Below are 22,690 nucleotides of genomic sequence, written 5' to 3' on the forward strand. Positions count from 1 at the left end.
AAAGATTTGAGAAAGATAACTCGAAATTTCAAGTTATGGATACTTATTTTTCTTCCTTTTTTAGTGGTGGAAATGGGCTTCCATAAAAAATTGCAGAGCGGTTTATTCAGTTTGCTGGTATCAGCTCCAATGCTGCTCCTGCAGCAGACTACACCAAAGTACACTGCACTCACAATACCTAAATGGCAGATTTCATCTGATTGCCGGATCTCTGTTTTGATTTGTTCTTCTTTTTTTTGTATTATCATTAGGCATAGCAGAAAATATTAACACACACACACACACACACACACACACAGACAATATAAAACTGTATATTGTGGGGGAAAAAACTCTAGATGAATGTAACTTTGGAGAAGATTGTAAATGTGTTAAGGATACAGGCTGGTTAATTAGCAAGTCAACTAATGGTTAGGCTCTGCTAGAACTTTGCCTGAGCATTCTCACGCCGGTACAGTAGACGGCAACATGCACCTTTGACTTCGGTTTGGACCGCGCCGCCTGAGGAAGAAGAAAAAAAGGCGCCGAAGAAGGCCACTTTCGCGTTTCAGACCACACTCCATACCAGTTGGTGGCGGTAATGCACCATTCAGTTGTTTGTCAACTGGCAATAAAAATTTAAAAGGAGGAAGAAGAAGAAGGCCATTTTCCCCTGAAACAGTGCCGTGAGAGCGACGTACCCGAGCTTTATTGTTCTCATTATCTCCACTACTCTCGATATTTTAACGAGAGTCTTTGGTTGCCTTTTGTGTAAGTTCTGACGTTGGTTATGTGACAGTATGGTGGTAATATTAAAAAACGAAAACGTCGTCATTGCTGCTGGCCGGGTTCGGGCGATAAACGAGCTAACGCTAAAGCTACAGGCCTAGCTGGGTACAAAGACGAGTGCAGCTCAGCTCGACATTTTGTTCTTGGTTTCAGCGGCAGAAGCGTTTGAAGTGCCAGAAACAACCTGGGGAACAATCCACGTTAGCTAATCTCAGCTGGCATACAAGGTTACGATGTGTGCAGGTTGCGTGTATTTTACGTGTATATTTTGTCAACGATGCGGCTAACGGGGGCATGTCCGATTCAGTATTGGCGACGTGGATGTTATCTACTTGGAGCACTGAGCTTTTGATTAGTTGCACGTTGGAGACACATTTAAGTCATTTAGCAAGTTATTGTACATGTTGGGGGTTTCTCTCTACGTGGATGGCCAACCTGGAACAGTTAAGGCTCTGTCGTTGGTCGTGCCCCCCTCCCGTGATGCATGGGTGGTGATTTCTGGTTGACAGCAACTGTCAGTTTGCAAAGATTCTGAGATCTCCCTGCCGTGCATGAAGGCGACTCATCAAGATACCATGTTAGTTCGTTTTCTCATTGATATTGGTGGTAAAAGGTCCTGTAATTTTCACTTTGGGTTAATGATCTTGAACTGAGCAGTGACTTCAGCGTACTGCTGCATAAGGACCATATGAGCGACTGGCTACTTATTTCCTTTACCTGATACAGCCATTGCTGCTATAAACTGCACGTTTTGGAATCATTGGGAGAAGCTGGATCAAGGCGGCAATGTAGTGAAGAAACCTTGAAGAAGAACAACATCCTGATTTATTTGAGGTTTTTTTCTTTCCTGCTTTGCTTCATCAGAAACAACAGTCTAGCTCGACCTGTCCGACCAGCTTGAAAGCAGGAAATCTGAACTGGTAACACAAAAAAGGAGTGAACAAAGGAGTGTGAATTTTCACCATCTAATTAGGTTTGCTTATAAGAAGATCCAAATTCATTTAATTATGAATTGAGGTGGACTTTGTGGTGGCTGAAGCATAAAACGTTTTTTTTAACTAGCTTTTTACGAGCAGTCAACTATTAACTTCTGAAACATTGGAGTGTTTTGCACAGCTTTGAAGCTAAAATGTACATAATTGATACATTTGGGTATTGTAAGTAACGTCAAGTAAGGACTTCTTTGCCCAAAACAAATGAAAATGCTGCTTTGAGCTATGACCACACTGGTATACTCCTAGCTCTAAAGCAATACTGAAGGGTTTCACGTGTTGTAAATGTGCAGCTTAATGTGCTTGTGAAGTCTGAGACTGATTTGGAGCAGCGTTTGATCATGTCTGGAACAGATGGAGCAAAGGTTAACGGTTGGGGATGTTATCTGCTGTTAAGCGTGATCTTGTCATTTTTTTCTGTAAGATGACAGTGCCAGATGAAGAACTACTCCCTACCCCCCCACCAAGCGCAGATTTCACAGCTGGATTTATGACTGGTCATCGAGGCTGTTCTGCAGTTGATCACTTGGCTAAATAAGTGGACATTATTTATAAACTTGAAAGTGGACTCGCTATATTGAGAATTTTTCTTCTTTGGGAGGTGGTTTCAGTTTCAGCTTGGCATCTTTCAGAACTAATCTTGCTCGGTTATTGAAACCAGTATGGTTTTATTTTTATTTTTTCCCCCCTCATTTGCTGGTGAACACTGTGCCACCGATGTTTTTTTGTTTGTTTGTTTGGGTTTTTGGTGAAGTCAATTTGGTGGGAACTTGAGTCAAATATTTTAAATAGTGAGCAGAATTTTAGTTTTAATATGGTCTGTGTTTTAGTTCCTTAATTTTGCTGCGATTTCAACGTAAAGGCCTTTAGTTTTGTGCTTTGAAGCTTGGCTCTTTGGAATGTGAGGTGGATTTGTGATTAACCTCTGCAGTTCTTATTAGGCAGTCTTGTGTGTTTTTTTTAAAATTGGCCGTTTTGGGTATTGGTGTAAATGGTGTATCTGCCCCTGAGAGTGCATTGCTTTTCAGATTCCATGGTGGTACAGTGAAATGCCGGGAAATTGGCACAGAGCTACAGATGCTCTGTTGGCAATAATATTATTCTATATCCTTCTGTCTACAGGTGCTGTTGTTTGTGCTTCAGCATGGCGGTCGTCATCCGTTTACAGGGCCTGAGAGTCACAGCGGGTTCTGAGGATATTCGCAGGTTCTTCACTGGCCTCAAAATTCCTGATGGAGGGGTGCATATAATTGGTGGGGAGCGAGACGAGGCTTTCATTATCTTTGCTTCAGATGAAGATGCAAGAAGAGCCATGATACGTTCAGGTGGTGTCATTAGAGGCTCACCTGTTACATTGCTGTTAAGTAGTAAAGCAGAGATGCAGAATATGCTCGACAGAACAACAAAAATTGTGGAGAGGGATCAGAAAAGGCGGCTTGAAGATGACATTGGACATCCTCGCAGATCTATGGAGCCAGAGATGGGCAGGAGATCAGCCAGCAGATCGGGTGACAGTCCTCCACCCCTGCTCCAGAGGGCCCCAAACACAGATGATGTGTTTTTGTTTCTAAAAGGTCTGCCTTTCTCTGTCACTGAAAAGGAAATTTGTGACTTTTTTGGTGGTTTAGTTGTTGATGAAGTTGTTTTAGTAAAAAATCGCCAAGGATTAAACAATGGAACAGGTTTTGTCAAATTTGCAACAAGAGAGGATGCAATGGAAGGGTTGAAGAGAGATCGGGAATACATTGGCGCAAGGTATATTGAGATCTCCACGACAACATTGAATGATTGGCATCGGGTTACTGGTAGAATGCCAACAGCTGTAATAGGTGGCAGTTTCCAAAGGGGGAGATCACCCATTCCCGATCAGAGGGATCCACAGCACCGTGTAAGGTCACGATCACCTGTGGCTCAGAGGCACATTGCTCCTTCAGAAGGGGAGTACTGTGTTTTGTTGGAAAATCTGTCATTTGCAGTGGAAAAAGAACATATAAAACGTCTTTTTCATAATGCGAAACTTGGGGATGACCAGATCCTGCACTTGATTGACTCTGACGGGAAACAAAAAAGATCTGCACTGGTGCTGTTCAAGAGTTTGCGTGACTATTGTGAAGCTTTAGCTCATGAAAAAAGACAGTTTTTCAATCGACTAGTGCATACCCGTCCAGTTTCGAGGGAGAACATGATTGCCCTTCTGAAACCTCAAGGTACCACTGTCCGGCCTTCTGGAAACTCTGAAAGGTTTCGGGAGGGGCCTGCATCTTACTCCAGTGATCCTTATGACTCAGAGAAGATATGTGTGTTTGTGCGAAACCTGCCATTCGATGTACGAAAAGTTGAGATCATCGACTTCTTCCTTGGGTTTAATATCACAGAGGACAATGTGTGTGTGCTGCAGGACCGAGAAGGTGCTGGGGTTGGACAAGCTTTGGTGGTCTTTGGATCTGAGACGGAGGCTATGAGGGCACTCATTCTCGATGGACGACGGTTTCTTGGGTCAAAAGTCATACTAAAATGCATTACACGTTCTGAGATGCAGGAGTTGGGTGTTGATCCACCAGTGGGGCAAGAGCCACTGCTGAGAGGGGAGCAGTACTCGGGCAAGAGCAGCGATGCATCTTATCTCACTGGTGACACTTCATATCCTGACTTCAGGGTTCCTCGTGACGGGGGTATACCAGTAACTAATGCACAGGATAGCATCCATGGAGGTATTGATTATGAGCATCGTGCAGCGCGGTCTCGTTCTCCAGAAGACCGGGGCAATGGAGTTCGTGGCAGTTTTCGCTCCCCTGTGGAGCCTTTTGACGCTCCCACCTGTGTTCAGTTACTCAACCTACCTTTCCAAATCAGAAGTGAAGAAATCTACGATTTTTGTTACGGGTATCGTATAATACCTGGATCTGTGTCACTGCAGTATGACCAGAGTGGAAAACCTAAAGGCTCTGCTACTTTGGTATTTGAGTCTCGTCGAGAGGCTTTAACGGCAGTTGAAGAACTAGGTGGGAGACCAATAGGGCAGAGAAAAATAAAGCTACTCCTTGTGTGAAAGTAAAATTGCTTTTCATTGCACTTAAAATTCCAGGTGTAATTGGAAATGTAAACGATGTTGATTTGAAAAACCACTGCCTCTTTTTTTTTTCTTTTTCTTTTTTTTTTTAAATGTAGGGTGGGGAAAAGGAGGGTGTTGGGGGCAGTTGATATGGGATGGCTTTATGATTCTAACTATAAAGTTAGCTTGCATGTATTTAATTTAGCCTTGTTTTATCTGCTAAAAGAAATACTGTATTTCAATTTTTCATTGAACTTGTTATAGTGTGTATTCCATTTCATCTTACGGTCTTTTTGTCATTTCAAAATAAAAATGGATGATTTTGAATTGTTAACATTAAATTAGGATCTGCTGATCAAGCTTGTCTATACAGCATACAGATAAATAATAAATAAAAAAATATTTCGAGTTCAGTGATATATTTTTTTTTTCTCCCCTCAAAGACCTGTTATGATATTCTGCATTTTATTGATTTTATTTTTTTGTAGACAGCCTTCAAAGAACAAAACCTTAAATACGACCACCGTTTAAATGGTCACTACTCATCTGTAGTGATGAGTATGGTGTACTGACAGGTTTGAAATAATAACTATAGAGGCCTGTCTAAAACTATTGCGTGGTGGGGTTTTTTGTGTGTGTGTGCTTTCTGCTCATTTTACATAATTTGTAAGCACTGGGAGAGCTGCACAGCTCAAACCTAGTGAAAAATTAGTTTAAAAAATGTGAACATTTAAAATGACAATTTCTAATTTTCTCTTGTGTATAACAATCTAAAATAGCTTTGTATACAAAATTTCTCAAGACATTTACTTAACTGATAAACGGTAGTTGATCAACCACTAAGCACTTATCCAATGTTGCAACGAGGTGTACCGGGTCCTGGTAGCCGCCTAAGCAATGGCGAGGTGTGGCTTCACATCAAATACGGCTGTTACAGAAGACCGTACAGTTATAAAAAGAAAAAACACTCCTTTTAATGCTGTAACGATAGTCAATACCTACTTGTACAGAAAAAACATTCAGATATTGATAAAATTGCTAATTAGATTAAATGTGGAAACAACACTACTCCCTTTTCACAACAGTAGAACGTGTATCGATGATGGTGACTGCATAAGTTTTATTTTGAAAATTAAAATTCGGAAGTCGTGTGTTATTTGTGTTTTTTCTTCCTCTTGACTAGCATGACACTGGTGAGGCGAACAGGCTGAAATCCACGCTGAGGGAATTTCGTTGAACTAGAGGTGAATAAATTTTAAACCTCAATATCTATAAATTCGCGCGATGAGCAGAGCGTTGCTAGTTACATTTAATAGATGTTTATAGGAGTTCAAACTTTTGCATCGTTTTCCAAGTTATATTTTTCTATTACTTGTCTTATTTTTCTTTCTCGTTTTGTTGTTTTAACGTCATTTAGCCTATCTGTACACACAATGCTGACCATTAAATACGCAGCGAACTGTGAACGTTCACATCAACTGCTAATGTTAACGTTAGCTGCTCGCCGTTGCCTTGATGCGCAGGCTTTACACAGATTCATTTTATTTTTTGGGGGGTGCCATGAGCGCGTTATAGTGGACAGCGGGATCGTTACACCTGTTTTCAAAAGTTGTTTTGTTAATGCAGTTAAATTGAGATTTAGATTTTTAGAAAAGGCTTTTAACAACTATTGTTGACAGCCTCATAAAGTTTGGCAAGTTAGCTTACATCCAGTTTAGTAAAGTTAAGCTAAAAGAAACATGTTAAGTAATAAGTAAATAAACAACTAACATTAAACCGATTTTTATTTAAGTATATTAAGCCGGAGAATTTATTATTTATGTAAGGTTCTTATTTAATTATTTTTCTATTCTGTTTCTCTGTATGCTAAACCTTAGGAGTTTGATATTTAACGGTCTAACCCTGACCAGACTATCTTAGCTAATAAAATGTGAATACTTTCTTTTTCTTTGAAATTTCCCTATTTGTGTTTATCGCTATCAGTAATCCTTCCTTTTCATCACAGATATCACACCGCATTTAATCGTTGTTTTCTTTAAACAAAGATGAAATGAAAAATTGTTTAAACAAAATTACTATTATTATTATTGTTGTTGTTGTTTGGCCAGCCTTGTCTGTGACTTCTTACAAAACACACTTTCACACCTGGATGAGTTAACGCCAGATGAGTTAATACTTTTTGCTGTACAATATAAAGTGCCTTGGGGTGACTGTTGCTGTGATTTGGCACTGTGTACTGTCATGTGAGAAAATTGGGACACCCCCATTAACTAATCAGCTCTTTATTATGAACTGTTCACATATCAATTTCCAATCATGATTTTATGTATTACTGGAAAAGAAAGCGACATAATTACAATTAAACAACATAAATGAACATTTTGTGAAACATCAAAAAAACCAAAAATGTTTGTTTTAATGGAGTAAAAAGTTAGGAAACCCTACCCCCTGACTAGTGTTAACTAGTGTTGCCTCCTTTGGCTCATATAACTTCAGCGAGACGCCTTTTGTAACTTTTTACCAGTCTCTGACATGATCAGAAGAAGGTTCGCTCCACTCCTCAGTGCAGAATTCCTTCAGCTGTGAGATGTTTGAGGGTTTTCTGGCATGTACAGCCCGTTTCAAGTCACCCCACAGCATCTTAATGGGGTTAGGATCAGGGCTTTGACTTTGCCATTCCAGGACTCTCCACTTCTTAGTTTTTAGCCAGTCCTTGGTAGATTTGCTGGTATGCTTTGGGTCATTGTCATGTTTTAGTGTCCAGTTCCGCTTCAGCTTTAATTTTTTAACAGATGGTCTCACATGTTCTTCAAGCACCCTCTGATACACAGCAGAATTCATGATGGATTCTATGATGGTGAGCTGGCCAGGTACTGCTGCAGCAAAGCATCCCCAAACTAGGATACTCCCACCTCCATGCTTCACAGTTGGTATGAGGTTCTTTTCTTGGAAGGCTGTATTTGGTTTACGCCAAACATGTCTAAGATAAGATAAGATAAGATAACCTTTATTAGTCCCACACGTGGGAAATTTGTTTTGTCACAGCAGGAAGTGGACAGTGCAAAAGTTATGAGGCAAAAATTAGGATACAATAAGAATAAATACAGTACACAACTGTACAGGATAGAATAAATAAAATACTATATACAGTGGAATAAAATAAAATAAATATACAATAAGATAAAAATAGAATACAAATACAAATGCTATATACAACTGAGTAAAAATACAACGATGACAGAAAGGATTATTGCACTTAGTATTATTGCATATGTATGGATGTGTGTGTTTGATCAGTTAAAGTCTTTATTATGGAGTCTGACAGCAGTGGGGAGGAAAGACCTGCGAAATCTCTCCGTCCCACACCGTGGGTGCCGCATTCTCCCACTGAAGGAGCTGCTCAGTGCTGTCACAGTCTGCTGCATGGGGTGGGAGATGTTGTCCAACAGGGATGACAGCTTAGCCACCATTCTCCTGTCACTCACCACCTCCACTGGGTCCAGAGGGCATCCAAGAACAGAGCTGGCCCTTCGGATCACCCTGTTCAGTCTCTTCCTGTCCCCAGCAGAGATGCTGCCGCCCCAGCAGACCACACCATAAAAGATAGCAGAAGCCACAACAGAGTCATAGAAGGTCTTCAGGAGTGGGCCTCCACTCCAAATGACCTGAGTCTCCGCAGCAGGTACAGCCTGCTCTGCCCTTTCCTGTAGAGGGCGTCTGAGTTATGAGTCCAGTCCAGTCTGTTGTTCAGATGAACACCAAGGTCTACTGTTCTGGTGTCCAAATAATTCAATTTTAGACTCATCTGTCCAAAGAACATTATTCCAGAAGTCATGGTCTTTGTCTTTGTTCACTGTTAGTAAGCAAAGGTTTCCTCCTTGCACACCTCCCATGAAAGCCAAACTTGTGTAGAGATAGTAGAGTCATGCATTTCACTTCGACAGTAGCCAGAGCCTGCTGTAGTTCCCGTGATGACATTTTAGGATTTTTGATGACTTCTTTGAGAATCTTGCGCTCTGCTCTGGGAGTTAATTTGCTGGGACGGCCAGACCTGGGCACCAAACTAAATTTGAGGTATGGATAAGGCAAGGTTCTTTTAAAATGCTGGTTAACGATGTACTGATCATGTGCACCTAATGTGATACACCTGTGTGATTTTAACCATTTTAAGTGGGATAATATGTGAGGGTGTCCTAATTTATTCCTCACCAGAAATTGCATTCTTTTAAAATTACATTTCACATAAAATTTTAAAACGGCTTTTCTTATTTTTTAAATTTTTTAGTGATATTGTTTGGATTCCTCAGTATCATTAAAATTGGCATTAAATATCCATATGGCCAAATATATTTTAAAATATACAGGCTTTCATAGGGTGTCCTAATTTTCTCACATGACTGTATATAAATTGAACTGAAACAGGGACTGTGATTGCAGTTTGGTTTTGTATCACAAATGTTTTTTTGTTTTTGTTTATTTTGCTAGTTTCACAAAATCTAAGCAATCATCTTGTTATGTAGATGCATGACATTTACAACTTTTCATACCAATAAACTCAAATTATTTAGTGAAGTATTTGAATATTGTAGCTGTAAAAAAAGATACTTAATTATGAAATAATAAAGTCATTACCAATGGGAATAAAATAATATCAATAATTTATAGGGTCATAAATCATTACACACTATAGTGAAAAGTTGTAAGTATTCCTGATATGCAGCCTTGGCCTTGGTTTGGACTCCAAACCCCTCTTTTTAAAACACTGAAAAGTAATATATTAGTGACTAATGTCTCCTTCTGTTAATGCAGCACTGCTTAGTAGGCTTGTAGAAATTAGTTGGCTTAAAGCATGTTTGAACCTTACTGACGCCAGAATGGAGGTATCAAGGAGAAGAATCCTTCAAAAGCACCTGGAGCCAGCGAGACCCCTGCGCCGCTGCATTCCTGCCGACATTGGTAAGTCATCAGTGCAAGTAAACAGGATCAAATGTGCCAGTTTGAAATGTAATGTGTTCCCGTGTAATGAATGTTCATATGGGGATTTTAATACTTTGTTTAGATCCACCAATAAATCCTGCTGCACATGTCCTGATGGATCAAGAGGCAAGTAAAAAATAAAACCCTAATTATGAAGATGGTTGCATGGTGATGCAGTGGTTAGTACTCGTGACTCATAGGAAGAAGGTTAGTTCTGTGTGGAGTTTAAATCTTCTCCATGTGTCTGCATGGCTTCTTCCCACAGTCCAAAGACATGCAAAGGTTAGGTTAATAGCTGTTCATCTGGACGTTACGTTTTCAATGGGAAAAATGTTTTGTCACTCATCCAATTGAATTCTTCAGTCTCGAGACTGAAGAATTCCCTTGGATGAGTGACGCAACGCTACGTCCAGATGAACAGAATCCACCTTTTGGGATTTACTTACCTTAATGATTGAGCATGCATCAAGACGTTAGGTTAATATGTGATTCTAAGTTGACTGTAGGTATGAATGTGAGTATGTCTGTCTCCCTCTCTATTACAGCTGTGCACTATGAAAGCTGGGATAAACTAAACATATTACACTTTTTTCACAGAAGGTAAAATATAGTTTTGGTAAATGAAGCCTACTAATAAAAAAGGAGTTTAAACGACATTGTTACAAAAAGGTGAAGCTGACAGTGTATATGTGATATGGAGATACATGTATAACAGTACTGAAAAAAAGTACTAAAAAGCATCCACCTGTTTGAAGGTAATTCATAATCAAACAACAAAAAAGGATGGGAAAGTGAACATGTTCTAAGCTTTGGCTTTCCATAGTTTGTCCATCAGGCTCTAGCTTGTCACTGCAAATCTGGGTTTTGTAGAGATGCTGTTTGCCATGGTGAGACGTTGTCAGGCTAAGATTCATCTAAGATGATTTTTTCCACTGTGTGAGCACCTTATGCCACCAGAGTAAACCTGTGACACACCTCAACATTTGAGAACGGTGGCACTACACAAAGATGACACATAACACTAACCTTTCAAATAACTAATCATTTAATTATTCGGCGCTTCAGTATTTTAGACTCATGATATCATGCTTTTTAAAAAAATATATTTAAGCTGAAATTTTGTATTTGATAGACAAATATTGGTGTAGAGCAGTTCTACAAGATCATCAACCTTCATAAACAGAAAAAAGGTGAGTCTTTTCTTCTTCTTCTTATATTATTTTTTTCCAAAATAATATATTTTGCTGTCCCATAGGCTAATAAACAAGGCGTGGAAAGCACTTCAGCTTGTCAGTGTGGTAAACAAGTGTTTTTGGTGTGCATTCTAGTAGCTGCAATTCCAGAAATGCCAAGGAGGCTTAGCAGGAGATTAAAAGCAAGTATACACATAGATAGTGCATTTCATATATTTTCTGAATCACAGATTAAGACACATACGTTTGCATGAGAGTGAGACACAGTTTTCACTTCGTTCAGTGTTTTTTGTAAGGTTACGGTTTAATAACTTGCACATATAAAATTTATTCTGCCAGAAGAAAATCTATCACAATGCTGAAAATGTTCTTCACAATTTTATACCAAACCTCTGAACCAAACATAACCTGCTCCTGGCCGTTCTAGTTTTTATTCTCCCACCTGCAGCTTTTCTGGTTTTTAAGGGTTCAAGCATAAAGATTAAATAAAAAACAAAATCATAGACTCAGTCTATGAACAAATTTGATGGGAAGTCAACAATATATGGTCCTGTTTTATGATCATATATTAATGCTTATAGAACAATGAAACTATTTTAAAGTTTTTTGTTGCCAGCAGAAAAAAAATATATCAAGGAATCAGATTTTGTCATCAGGGAAACTCAAAGACTTCAGACCCTCGTACTCTCCCCTCAGGTGTCTGAAGAATCTTCCTGGAATTAGTGTTTTGTGAAGAACTGTTTGGTCATTAGGCAGTAATTTCATACCGATTGGTCTCTAATCTGGAACATAACATGCTCCAGAGCAGGTTATAAGTTATCATGGCAATGTACCCCAGGAAGAAGTAAACCACCTTTGTAGTACGGGAAATCCAAGGTTAACTCTGAAGTTACCTGGATAATCTGATATCCTGCTTCACAGTCAGGCCTCTGGTCACTCTGACTGAAAATCTGAGTGTCTCAACTCTACTGCTTCCAGCTCGACCTTGTCTCTTTTTGTCAGAGCCACTGTCTCCAAACCATTCATCACAGCAGGTGTCGCTAACGTCTTGCAAATCTTCCCTTTCACTCTTGCAGCGATACTTCTGTCACAAATCACTCAAACCCTGGTCTCCTCCACTCCCCCTTGCCTGCATGCTCTTCTTCACCTCGCTTGTGCTCTGTTCATCCCTTTGAAGGGTTAACCCCATGTATTTAAACTCATTTACCCTCATTACCTCTATACTTTACAGCTTCACTGTTACACCTGTCATCAAACCCTGAATTCATAAACAGTGACAAGGAGGAATTTTGGACCAAAGACATCACAAATGTTTCCTCAAAAAGCTGATATTGTGAGGAATGACCACAAGAGGGCCTTAACATCCAGTAATCAGAGAATTATCACACACCTGAATAAGCTTCTTAGAAGGAGTTTGTCTTTTTAGTGAGGTTGTGTTTGATGTTAGCCAATGCAGAAGTGTTGGTGAATCCCAATGCATCACAAACATTTTTTGTCAGCTTTATTACCTTTGAGGTAAAGAAGCAACCAGATTCTTTTGGATATCCCTAACTTGAACTCTTATACCATGTTTATCTTCAGACAGGATATCTTACACAAGGGACTTCTTAATTGGTCTGGCCAGTTGTCCGGAGGCCAGGAAGAAGCCAGAATTCTTGCCAGAGCACCCAATAGTGTTAAGTGAGGCAGTAAGTGTAAAATTCTTGTTGTTTACTTGCTAAGTGGTCCAAATAATATCAGTAGTGTCTGGATTTAAAATGCTTTTATACTATCTTCACAGAGAGATCCTGAGCAACTAAGGCTTTATGAAATGAGGATGAATGGCAAGAAAGATAAAATGTGAGTTTAATACTGTAAATTTGTTACCACAGTTGGACTTTAATGCTTTTTTCATACAGTAGAAAAACAGTAGAGAGTATAGATTATGATTTGAATGAAATACCCATTGTTCTTCAAGAATAATTTGAACATTGGACATTTATAACACCAGTTAATGTGTATATGTAGGAATTAAGTTAAAGTTAAAACCTAGAAAAAAAGGTAGTTTTTACGGTATATTGTTAAAATTAGGTCGCTAACATAAACACCATAATAAAAATATGTCACCTTTGTTTGTTTTTAGGGCGGCTGAAGGGCTTCACTCACCTTGAGAAATTAGTCTTGCTTGTGCAGTGTTTGTGTTTGCTGTTCTTCCTTTCAGTTTAATTTAACTTTTTATTTCCTATTTATTATTTTGCAGGAGGTTCACAAGAATTTCGGTTTTTGATAACCCCCTGAGAGTGCTGTAGTGTATTTATACTGTGTGAACACCTTTTTGAAACAGAAAAAAAAAACTGAATGGCTACTTTTCAGATGCTTTAATAAAAGTCCTGAACTGAAGTGATGGCGCCAATTATGTTTACACATAATTAGAAATTCTCTGGAGTTAAGATTTGCATTTGTCTACAAATTGCTTTTGATTTTCTGTCCTATACCTCTGCTATTATCAACCTGCTTCAGCAGCAGTTTCCATCACAAGTGACACACCTGTGTATTGTACAGCTGGTGAGCATGTCCGTGCATTAAACAGCTTAAGAAATTGGCATAAACGGGAGTGACTCTTGCATCAGTCAAGCAGATATTAACAGGAACACCAATGGTATTTTATTTTATCTGTTTGTTATGTGTGCTACATTCATAAAGTGGTTATTTGACAACAAATTTGCTATTAAAAAAAAAAAAGATTAACGGTCAACATGAAACCATGCATTCTTAAATCTACAGGAAGTGAAAATCACACATGAAAGATTTTGTTGAGCACATTTTTATAAAATGTAAGTATTTTTTACACTATTCGAGGATAAAACCACCATGATTCCTGTACTTAATGAATTAATTTTAATGAATCATTTTCTTGTACAACCTTCGTCATTTTGACCAAACTGACTCACACAAAATAAACTCGGAAAAGTACTGCTTTTCCCAACATCTGCGGAAATCCTTTAATAGCGCCGCTGTAACTGAACATCTGCTGCACTTCGTCGACCTCTGTACGTGACCGGAAGCCGGTAGCCAACAAGTGAGTGGGTGACGAGACTCATTTAGTACCCCTGTGACTCATCCGACGTCACGGCATTGTGGGCCGGCTCTCGGCGTTAAGTAAGATTTTAATACTGAAATGAAACGGAGGAAGACAGCAGCAGAAAAGTAACCTCTCAAAGAGCAAAACATCTATATCTGCTTTTTATTTTTTGTTTGGTTTCGTGAGTCCCGTTGGCTGATCTTTCAGGTAAGGATGAAGCTCATTACCGTATTTCCTGTAGCCGGTGCGCGATAGTGCTGAATCTGCATGTTGACAGTATGTTCCTATGGTGACTGTTTTAAATGTAAAAACAAAACAAAACCAAAAACCTTAATTGTCCAGATTCGAGAACTGAGTTAGATGTTGGTGAAATTCTAAGTAACAGGCTCTCTCAGCAGCCAGGTGTGGTTATGCGTTTCTTTCATTCTGCTCACTGAGTAATTTTGTTCGGATTCGGCTGTTCGCAGGAAAAATGGACTCAAAGGCCGAAGGAAGCGCTCCGTGCAGCAGGTGAGAAGTTCCGGTCAACATAATGTTCAACATATTTGTTTAAAAACGCAGGTACTACTCGACAAAACCGCTTCACACACGTCAACTGCAATGTCGTCTTGGAATGAGGAAGCTGGGGTGTGACAGGATATATGGCCATTGATTTTCTTTTCTTTCTTTCCCCCCCTGAAAGTCGTGACGGTTTTGTTATTGTTAAATAACACCGTCTTTACAGAACCAATAAGATATTTGTAATACTGCCCCGTTAGCTACCCACCATATTTACGTAACAATCATTGCTCTTCATTGATCTGTGTGATTCAGTGTTTTAACTGACCCTTTCATGTCTATCCTTCTCCCCTCTTAAAGCCCTGTTTATGTGCACAACCCACACCTGGATGCACTGAAAGAAGACATCCTCTACCACTTCAGTCTAGGAACTGAAACTCATAGCCTACAAGATATGTTTGGTGATGTCAAAGTAATGTATCCCATAGTCATCTTTTTTAATTTTTATTTTAAAGCCTTGAGCCTGTTTTTGTCTGTGCAGTTCTCATGTCTATCTTTATGTGTGTGCTTTACTGTAGTTTGTTTGTGTGGGTGGGAGTCCCTGGAGAATGAAAGCATTCACTGAGTACATCGCAGCTGAGCTCGGTATGGAAGACCCCAAATCTGAGTATCCAAATATCTGTGCTGGGACGGATCGTTACGCCATGTACAAAGTTGGCCCTGTCCTCTCTGTCAGTGTATGTAAGAACAATATCCTCAATGCTATTTTGTTTTCCACATGATCGTTTTCTTAACTTGTATTTGTTAATCTACCAAAATGCATAATAATATCATGAACGTCATTTAAAAATTGTGTATATCTCTGCTTGTTTTTGCAGCACGGAATGGGCATCCCATCTATTGCCATAATGTTGCATGAGCTAATAAAGCTCCTCTATCATGCAAAGTGCACAGATGTTACAATTATACGCATTGGGACATCAGGTGGAGTAGGTACGTGCATTTGGGCCCTTTTCTTGTTGAGGAAAGGTGAAGTGACCCTTTGGAATTGGGTGCTGTTTGGGATTAATTTGTAGATTAAGCCTAAAGACCAGCTTGTGATAGGATCTTAGTTACCATGGGACTAATTACATGTCATACCAGACCCATTTTCCAAATCATTGTAGTAAAATAAACAACCAAAAGAAGGTTTTTTGTTTAATTTGATAAATATTTGTCAGTTTGGGGACTGATTTATTTCTTGTGCGCAGCTGTGCAAGATGCAATTACAAAATGTTACCGGTGAATAGCTGAAAGCGAAAGTATGATCCTGTCAACAAAATGGTCTCTAGGTTAATGATTTTTTTTTAGTTTAGACAAAACGAGGCAAAGGTTTCTGTGTTATTAGTTACATTTTAACAAAGCTCAAAGGATCGGGTATTACAACTAGCGGGAAAGCAGAGATGGTGTAAGCAAAAATGAGAGACAGCATAAGAGTGATGAATGCTGAGCACTAGACTGGAAAACTGTGACATTTCAGGTTAAAGTTACACTTAAATGACGATCAGTATTGAGGGGTTATATATTTTTTGTCATTGTAAATATATAATAATACATGTGCAGCATTAGCAAGCTAGAAATTCGTTTGTTATTTAGAATATGCTAATTTCCCTTGTAATTGTGTCGCACGTACTTTCCAGTAGATGGATCGTGTGATGACGCAAGAGATGACAACAGAGTCTTTGTTTTTAAAAAGGGCATATTTTTCTATTTTTATCCCAAGAAACAGACTAAGGTTCCTTAATCAAATTGCTTCATGAAAACATTTTCACAATTAATTGCAAATACTTGGTTTTAACTCATTTTATCAGATTTTTGAAAGAGAGATCAGCTGATCTTTGAAGCCTGCCTTTGAAATTTACACAACCTTGGCCTTACACAAGCAATGGCATGAACATTTAGCTGTTGGCCTGTGTTGCATCTTTGATTTTGAAGTCTATACATGTAACATTTCCAGCACATGATGCACACGATGGTGATTTCAATTCTAGAAGCTGTGACTAAATTTTACAACCACAGATCTTCATAGTAAAGATATATGCTCTAGAAAGTGCTATAAAGTAATTTGTCCTAAAATCTTTACATTTGTATTTTCACTTTAAAAACCTTTTTCATCTAACCTGCTATATTTGGCTTTCAGGACTTGAGCCTGGCACTGTTGTTGTCACCAAACAGTCTGTGGATCCCACCTTTCAGCCCAGGTTTGAGCAGGTGATCCTTGGGAAGACCGTGGTGCGCAATACTGATCTGGACCAAAGCCTGGCTGAGGACCTGCTGCAGTGCAGCAAGGAGCTAAACCAGTTTAAGACAGTTGTAGGCAACACCATGTGCACGCTGGATTTCTATGAAGGTTTGAGTTCTGATCCATCAATGTGTTAGCGAGTACACTGTTTGCCAACATCTACAGTCTTTCACTGTCTTCCTGTTTTCTCTGTTTGATCACGCGTGTAGGGCAAGCCCGTTTGGATGGCGCTTTCTGCTCCTACACTGAGGAGGACAAGCAAGACTACCTCAACAAAGCTCAGGAAGCAGGAGTTTGTAATATAGAGATGGAGTCATCAGTGTTTGCTGCTATGTGTAAACTGAGTGGTCTACGAGGTAAGAAATTTCAATATCAGCATCGTTTTACTTCTGACAGCATTTGTTTTGTGTCTGAAAACTTTTATCTCTGTTTGTGAAAAGCGGCTGTGGTTTGCGTCACGCTCCTGGATCGGCTGAAGGGAGATCAGCTGCGCAGCTCTCACGAAGTTCTTCACAGTTACCAGCAGCGTCCTCAGATACTGGTCGGCTACTACATTAAGAAGCAGCTGAATGCCAAAGCGAAAGATAGCTAAATAAATGCAAGCATACAGTAAATTTTTATGATCTTCTGTCTAGAAGCCATACCTTTAAATATCTCCAAAAGACTTAAATGATGCCTTCTATTTATCCTTTAACACTGATTTAGTTGATACACTGCTATAAAAACATGCACCGCTACACTGTTGTTTTATTTCGTATTTCTCTTAAGTACACTTGAATTGATGTAGCACCCTTGTATTTAAAGTGAGTTAAGTTCATTAAATATGTGTCTTTGTTCTACTTGACATGTAAAGTTTCAGATCCGAAAACTTGAACCTGTAAGTCTAAACTTACAGTGGTGCCATAACAAAATGACCTTTTTACACCTATTATAAAAAATACATTTTTAAAATATTTTATAGGTTTAGATTTGTTATTGAAAACTTAATTGTGTATGTGGAGATTTTTTTTTACATTTTTATTGTCATCCAGATTGTATTCAGTTTCTTCGACCTTTGTATATGTGCTCAGCATTTCTTTCACAATATAAAAGCTGCAACAACACAACACTCCGCTTGAGAAAGATTTCTGCTTTGTGTCATAAATAAAGCAAGCAAGTAAAGCTTTGTGCAGTCTGAAATTTCACAACATATTAAGAAAAGAATTCTTTAAGTAAGAGGCACTGCGGCACAAATGAAATGTGAAGTTTGTTATATGATCTGTCAGTATTTGCAGCTCTTGAAAAGCCTGGTGAAGTCAAGATCAGCATCCTGACCAATAAACAAGCCAAAGATATTAATAAATGGTGTTCTGGTGTGTACTGATTGAACAGTAAATTATAAATGATAATAATAATAATCTCCCTAAAAGATTTTGGGTAGACTGGTGTTGTTGTCACATTAACTGTTAACGCCACATTAAAGGACACTTTTGCGGTGGTTAATTTGTGGAAAAGACAGAAAAGTTTGAGGGGAGGAAGTATTTTGTCATTTTTAGGGGTCAGAGTAATTTTTCATGTTGCTGCTTTTTCTGTAATAAAAAGCTCACACAGTATTAGTCGGTTAAAAATTGGACACTTGTTAAAAAGCTCAAGGTTTTTCATCAGCAAGCTTAAGCCATGTGGTAGCTAGGTTAAAATGTGACACATGTAACAACTGAGCCCCCGCCCGAGTATAAGAAATGAGAAAGGTATTTGAAGCTAGGCATGTAAAGGCAGTGTTGTATAAATATATCTGTTTGTTTCTTTGTTGGCAGAATGGTTTGTGTTGAGCCACACACAAACAGCTGGCCGAAGGAAGTATGGCTTTGTTGTGTTGTCTGCTAAAGTTATCATAAAGTTACATTAATTTGTTACAATTAATGACAAAAATGGAAAGAATACCTACTTTGAGGTTGTACCTTAGGCTTGGATATAATGAAGGAACAGTTGTTGAAAGATGTTTCAATCAATCAGCAATTCATGTAAATTCAAGTAAAAACCATGAATACTAACCTTGGTCTAACCTAGTTTGTCTGTTAAAATCAGCTATATGGGGAAAACACCTGGTTTTAAAAATTTCAGCTGGTGTCACTGGGTTCATTTTCTAGAAAGATCTGCTGAGACTGAAGTTACTTTGGACTGCTTTGGTCAGAGGAATAACTTTAGCACACTCATTCCCTCTTTTGTCTAATGCTGGTGATAGATGACGCATTAAAGGTTGAGATAAAATTGAACACTCTGACTAATGGCGAGTGTCATTGCTGATATTTTTGACCAGCAGGCGTGGCAGCCTGCAGCAGCTCGGTGAAGAAGTCTTCATTCTTACTTATGTTACAGTATTATCTGTTTGAATTAGTTTAACAGATCCTTTTCACCGCCACAGCTTTGACACGAATCAGTATGTGAATGCAGGTGTTATAATCACGTAGACTTTGGTTTTGTTTTTTTCAATCTAAACTTTAGTCATTTATAATTCCTGTAACTTCTTCATACTGGACTATATCATGACACAGTTGCAGGTTGAGGAAATATCGGTTGTTGTCAGTGTGGTGAATCATCTGCACACCAGGATATTCACTTCTTTACACAAAAAAAGTGACAATGTTGGTGTATTTTATTTCTGGCCTATATTTTTCGCACTGTTAATTTGGATCGTTCTCAAACACATTATTATTACATTATTATTCAGGCTTGAGGACAGATAACGGCTTTATTCTGTGGTGTCTCAGTATTTTGAGCTTCTAGCCTACACTGGGTGGTGTAAGACGCGCGGCGCGTGAGAGGAGGGTCTGTTTGCGCGCTCCCGTGCGTGCCCACCTCCCGTCTGCTATCCGATCCTTCCTCCGTCTCTTCGCTGACTCAGTGCCTTAAGCAGCATCACCGCTCACCAGAACAGATCTACAGCATCCTCTGCGGAGAAATACATCAGCCATGGCTAAAACAGCAACCGGTAAGCATTAGTCTGGATGGGTTCAGATGGATTAAAGCGGGATGGATGCACGGTACAGGTGCAGGATTTTTGCGGAAGGTCTGTGTCGGCCCGGTGTAGCCTACCGGCTGGTGGTCGTGCTTCTGTAACAGCTCCACCATAAAAATAAATATATAAATAGATAAAATAAAATAAAAGCTTTCTTTGCCGTTTTCAACACTAAATTGCATTAAATCACATTTCTGCAGACTATTGTCTCCACGCAGGACTCTATTGATGATAAGAATGTGGGCTCACGCCGAGCATCCTCTGTCGTTAGGTTACTGAAAAATCTCCTATATTATCCTACCTATGTAAACATATTCATTTTTATATAACAATTGTGTTAGGTAACATTGTGTAATTATACAATATGGGCTGCCTGAGAGGGGTTTACAATGCTCCACCTGCGGTTCACGCTACAGCGGCCCCAACATGCAGCATAATGCAGACGGACCCCACCCAAGATGCTGGGTTGCCGATCATTTAGCCGACACCAAATCATTTGGAGGCTTCATCTGTTTGACGTTTACATTCATGTGGCTATAATGAAAGGTGCAGGTGATCGTTTCACTTTTTTTTGTCACTTAAACGTCTCTTTAAGATGATTGTTGTCGGTTATAAGATTGCACCCTTTATTCATGTCTTTAGCTTTCCTTATCTATTCCTTGCAAAGGATTGCACCAGCTGTGGCAGAGGTGCTGCAGTTTATTTTCCAAAAATTCATTATTGATATATGTTACAAAAATAAAATGTAGGTAGAGTTAGCACACTGATATTAAGAACTAGATTTTACGCTAGTCATCTCTTCTGATGGGTAGTTATTGTTGTAGGCCAGACATTTAGCATGGGTTTGTTTGTTTTTGGCTACCTATTTTACAAAATTCTTAATATAAGCCACCCATTCCTTCAGGGTTTTTTTTACATAAAATATAATGTGCCAACTCAATATTCTGCATGTAGTAGCATAGATTTGTAGTTAACCAGACAGGTGTACGGCAGGGTGGGAGGCAGGCCAGCCCTGCAGCAAGGGACTGCTTCACACGCTGGCCTTTGCAGCAGAAGGCATAGCAGCACTGACAATCTGTAGTCCTGAAGAGCCAGGTGGGCACTTTGTCAAAAATAGAAAGAGCACGAAGAACTGGCGGTGAACATTAAAAATAGTCCAAAGATCTGGTGAAAGTTAATTAAAAAAAGAACGTTCAGGTCATTAATCTGGTGTTTTTTATGACTATGACACCACGGTGACCGAAGCGCATTATTGGACAAAGCTGTTTCATGTCCTGATTTTAGCTCACATGTGAACTTCAGTAAAAGTAATGCTTGTTATGCTCTTAGTTTGATAATGCTCACAGAATACATTCATCCAATTAATTATTAAGCAGTGCTGCACTTAGATACATTTCAGACTTTTAACAGCTCATTAGGCAGTCATCTGAGCTAACAGGCTTGTTGAGAATTTCCCCTTTCTTAACAAGTAATCAAATTGAAAATCTCAAATATATGTATCCATTTGTGACAATGTTGGTTGTGACAAATGGATAATGCTGTGTTTGTTTTATGGTTTTATGTTCTTGCAGCATACAAAGAGAAGATGAAGGAGCTGTCTGTCCTCTCCCTCATCTGCTCCTGCTTCTACCCAGAGCCACGCAACAAGCTTGTGTGTGACTTTGAAGGTACAAAATCAGCTGAATCATGGATTTTCTTTTAAATTAAACAAGCTAACTCCATGTTGATAATTTCTTTCAGATTTTAGACAAAAAATACGTATCATTGGACTGATACAGTAATATGTCTTGACTTTGCTACCATTAGCATTGTAATTGTGTCATTTACAGACATGGAGGTGAAACCTATAAACAAGCGGGCCTCGGGTCAGGCTTTTGAGGTGATTCTCAAGCCTCAGTCTCCAGTGTCAGATGTAGCCCACAACCTTCCCTCACCCCCAAAGAGGGATATCTCCTTGGACGACATTGAGAAGAAACTCGAGGCAGCTGAAGAACGGAGGAAGGTGAGTATATTGCATCGATGTCAACAAGCTTTAGGTGTTTAAACTGTAAAACAAAAGAAATCTTTGAGACATTTAACTATGGAAAATGAATAATTCATGTTACAAGATGGAGGTGCAAATGATTCAATTTGAATACTTCTGTATATTCAGTACCAAGAGGCCCAGGTGCTGAGGGCTTTGGCAGAAAAGCGAGAACATGAGAGGGACGTGTTGCTAAAGGCTATGGAAGAGAACAGTAATTTCAGCAAGATGGCTGAGGAGAAGCTCCAGATGAAGATGGAGCAGATCAAGGAGAACCGTGAAGCCCACCTGGCGGCCATGATGGAGCGCCTACAAGAGAAGGTGAGTTGTCAGCTTTATCAGAACTAAAAGCATATGAAAGGGGCTGGGCAGCGTCCTGATGAGTAATCATTCTCACTGTGCTGTTGTGACGTTTCCAGGAGAAACACGCGGCTGTGGTGCGCAGAAACAAAGAGCTGAGGGAAGAGCTGACAGCATGAGCCTCACACGAGTCCAGACTTCCATCCACCCAGTCCTGTCCCCTTCCTCGGTAGAGCCTTCACCCTCTTCGTAACAGACACTCAACCCTGGAGGCTGAGAGGTTCAAGGACCTCACCACTATATCACAACCCACCATGCCACCAGTACTCACTATTATCAGTATTATCAGTGGATATAAACATGAATAACACTCATCTTGAGAATTGAATGGTTTTGTTGATTTAAGAGAAATTGAAAGAATGTGGGTTTTATTGGCTTTAATTTTGTCAGTACTTTTATCTATCTATCTATCTATCTATCTATCTATCTATCTATCTATCTATCTATCTATCTATCTATCTATCTATCTATCTATCTATCTATCTATCTA

At 39.3% G+C, this 22,690-nt stretch overlaps 3 protein-coding genes across 4 annotated transcripts in view; all 3 read left to right on the top strand.

Annotated features, from left to right (window-relative positions):
- The first annotated feature begins 407 nt into the window (after window positions 1-407).
- On the top strand, window positions 408-4,920 carry rbm12bb (RNA binding motif protein 12Bb). Its single transcript, XM_005738518.1, has 2 exons — window positions 408-750; window positions 2,883-4,920. The coding sequence occupies exon 2, from the start codon at window positions 2,905-2,907 to the stop codon at window positions 4,807-4,809; it is 1,905 nt and encodes a 634-aa protein (XP_005738575.1). The 5' UTR covers window positions 408-750; window positions 2,883-2,904; the 3' UTR covers window positions 4,810-4,920.
- Window positions 4,921-5,816: 896 nt separating this feature from the next.
- Window positions 5,817-18,146, top strand: upp1 (uridine phosphorylase 1). 2 transcript variants are annotated; one of them, XM_005738520.1, is made up of 8 exons: window positions 5,817-6,056; window positions 14,511-14,553; window positions 14,902-15,013; window positions 15,120-15,278; window positions 15,420-15,534; window positions 16,721-16,930; window positions 17,032-17,178; window positions 17,263-18,146. In XM_005738520.1, exons 2-8 carry the CDS (start codon window positions 14,516-14,518, stop codon window positions 17,412-17,414), a joined length of 933 nt encoding a protein of 310 aa, XP_005738577.1. In that variant the 5' UTR covers window positions 5,817-6,056; window positions 14,511-14,515; the 3' UTR covers window positions 17,415-18,146. The 2 variants fall into 2 exon arrangements, with proteins under 2 accessions (XP_005738577.1, XP_005738576.1); XM_005738519.2 differs by lacking the exon at window positions 5,817-6,056 and adding an exon at window positions 13,767-14,250.
- Window positions 18,147-19,614: 1,468 nt separating this feature from the next.
- stmn2a (stathmin 2a) overlaps window positions 19,615-22,690 on the top strand; it is a 4,081-nt gene continuing 1,005 nt past the window's right edge. Inside the window, exons 1-5 of the mRNA XM_005738524.1 lie at window positions 19,615-19,790; window positions 21,389-21,484; window positions 21,647-21,819; window positions 21,970-22,161; window positions 22,260-22,369. Coding sequence (XP_005738581.1) covers window positions 19,772-19,790; window positions 21,389-21,484; window positions 21,647-21,819; window positions 21,970-22,161; window positions 22,260-22,319 — 540 coding nt within the window. The 5' untranslated portion in view covers window positions 19,615-19,771 and the 3' untranslated portion in view covers window positions 22,320-22,369. The remainder of the gene's footprint in view (window positions 19,791-21,388; window positions 21,485-21,646; window positions 21,820-21,969; window positions 22,162-22,259; window positions 22,370-22,690) is intronic.

The sequence above is a fragment of the Pundamilia nyererei genome, unplaced genomic scaffold, assembly GCF_000239375.1.
Source record: "Pundamilia nyererei isolate P.nyererei 1_Seehausen unplaced genomic scaffold, PunNye1.0 scaffold00084, whole genome shotgun sequence".
In the NCBI taxonomy this organism is placed as follows: Eukaryota; Metazoa; Chordata; class Actinopteri; order Cichliformes; family Cichlidae; genus Pundamilia; species Pundamilia nyererei.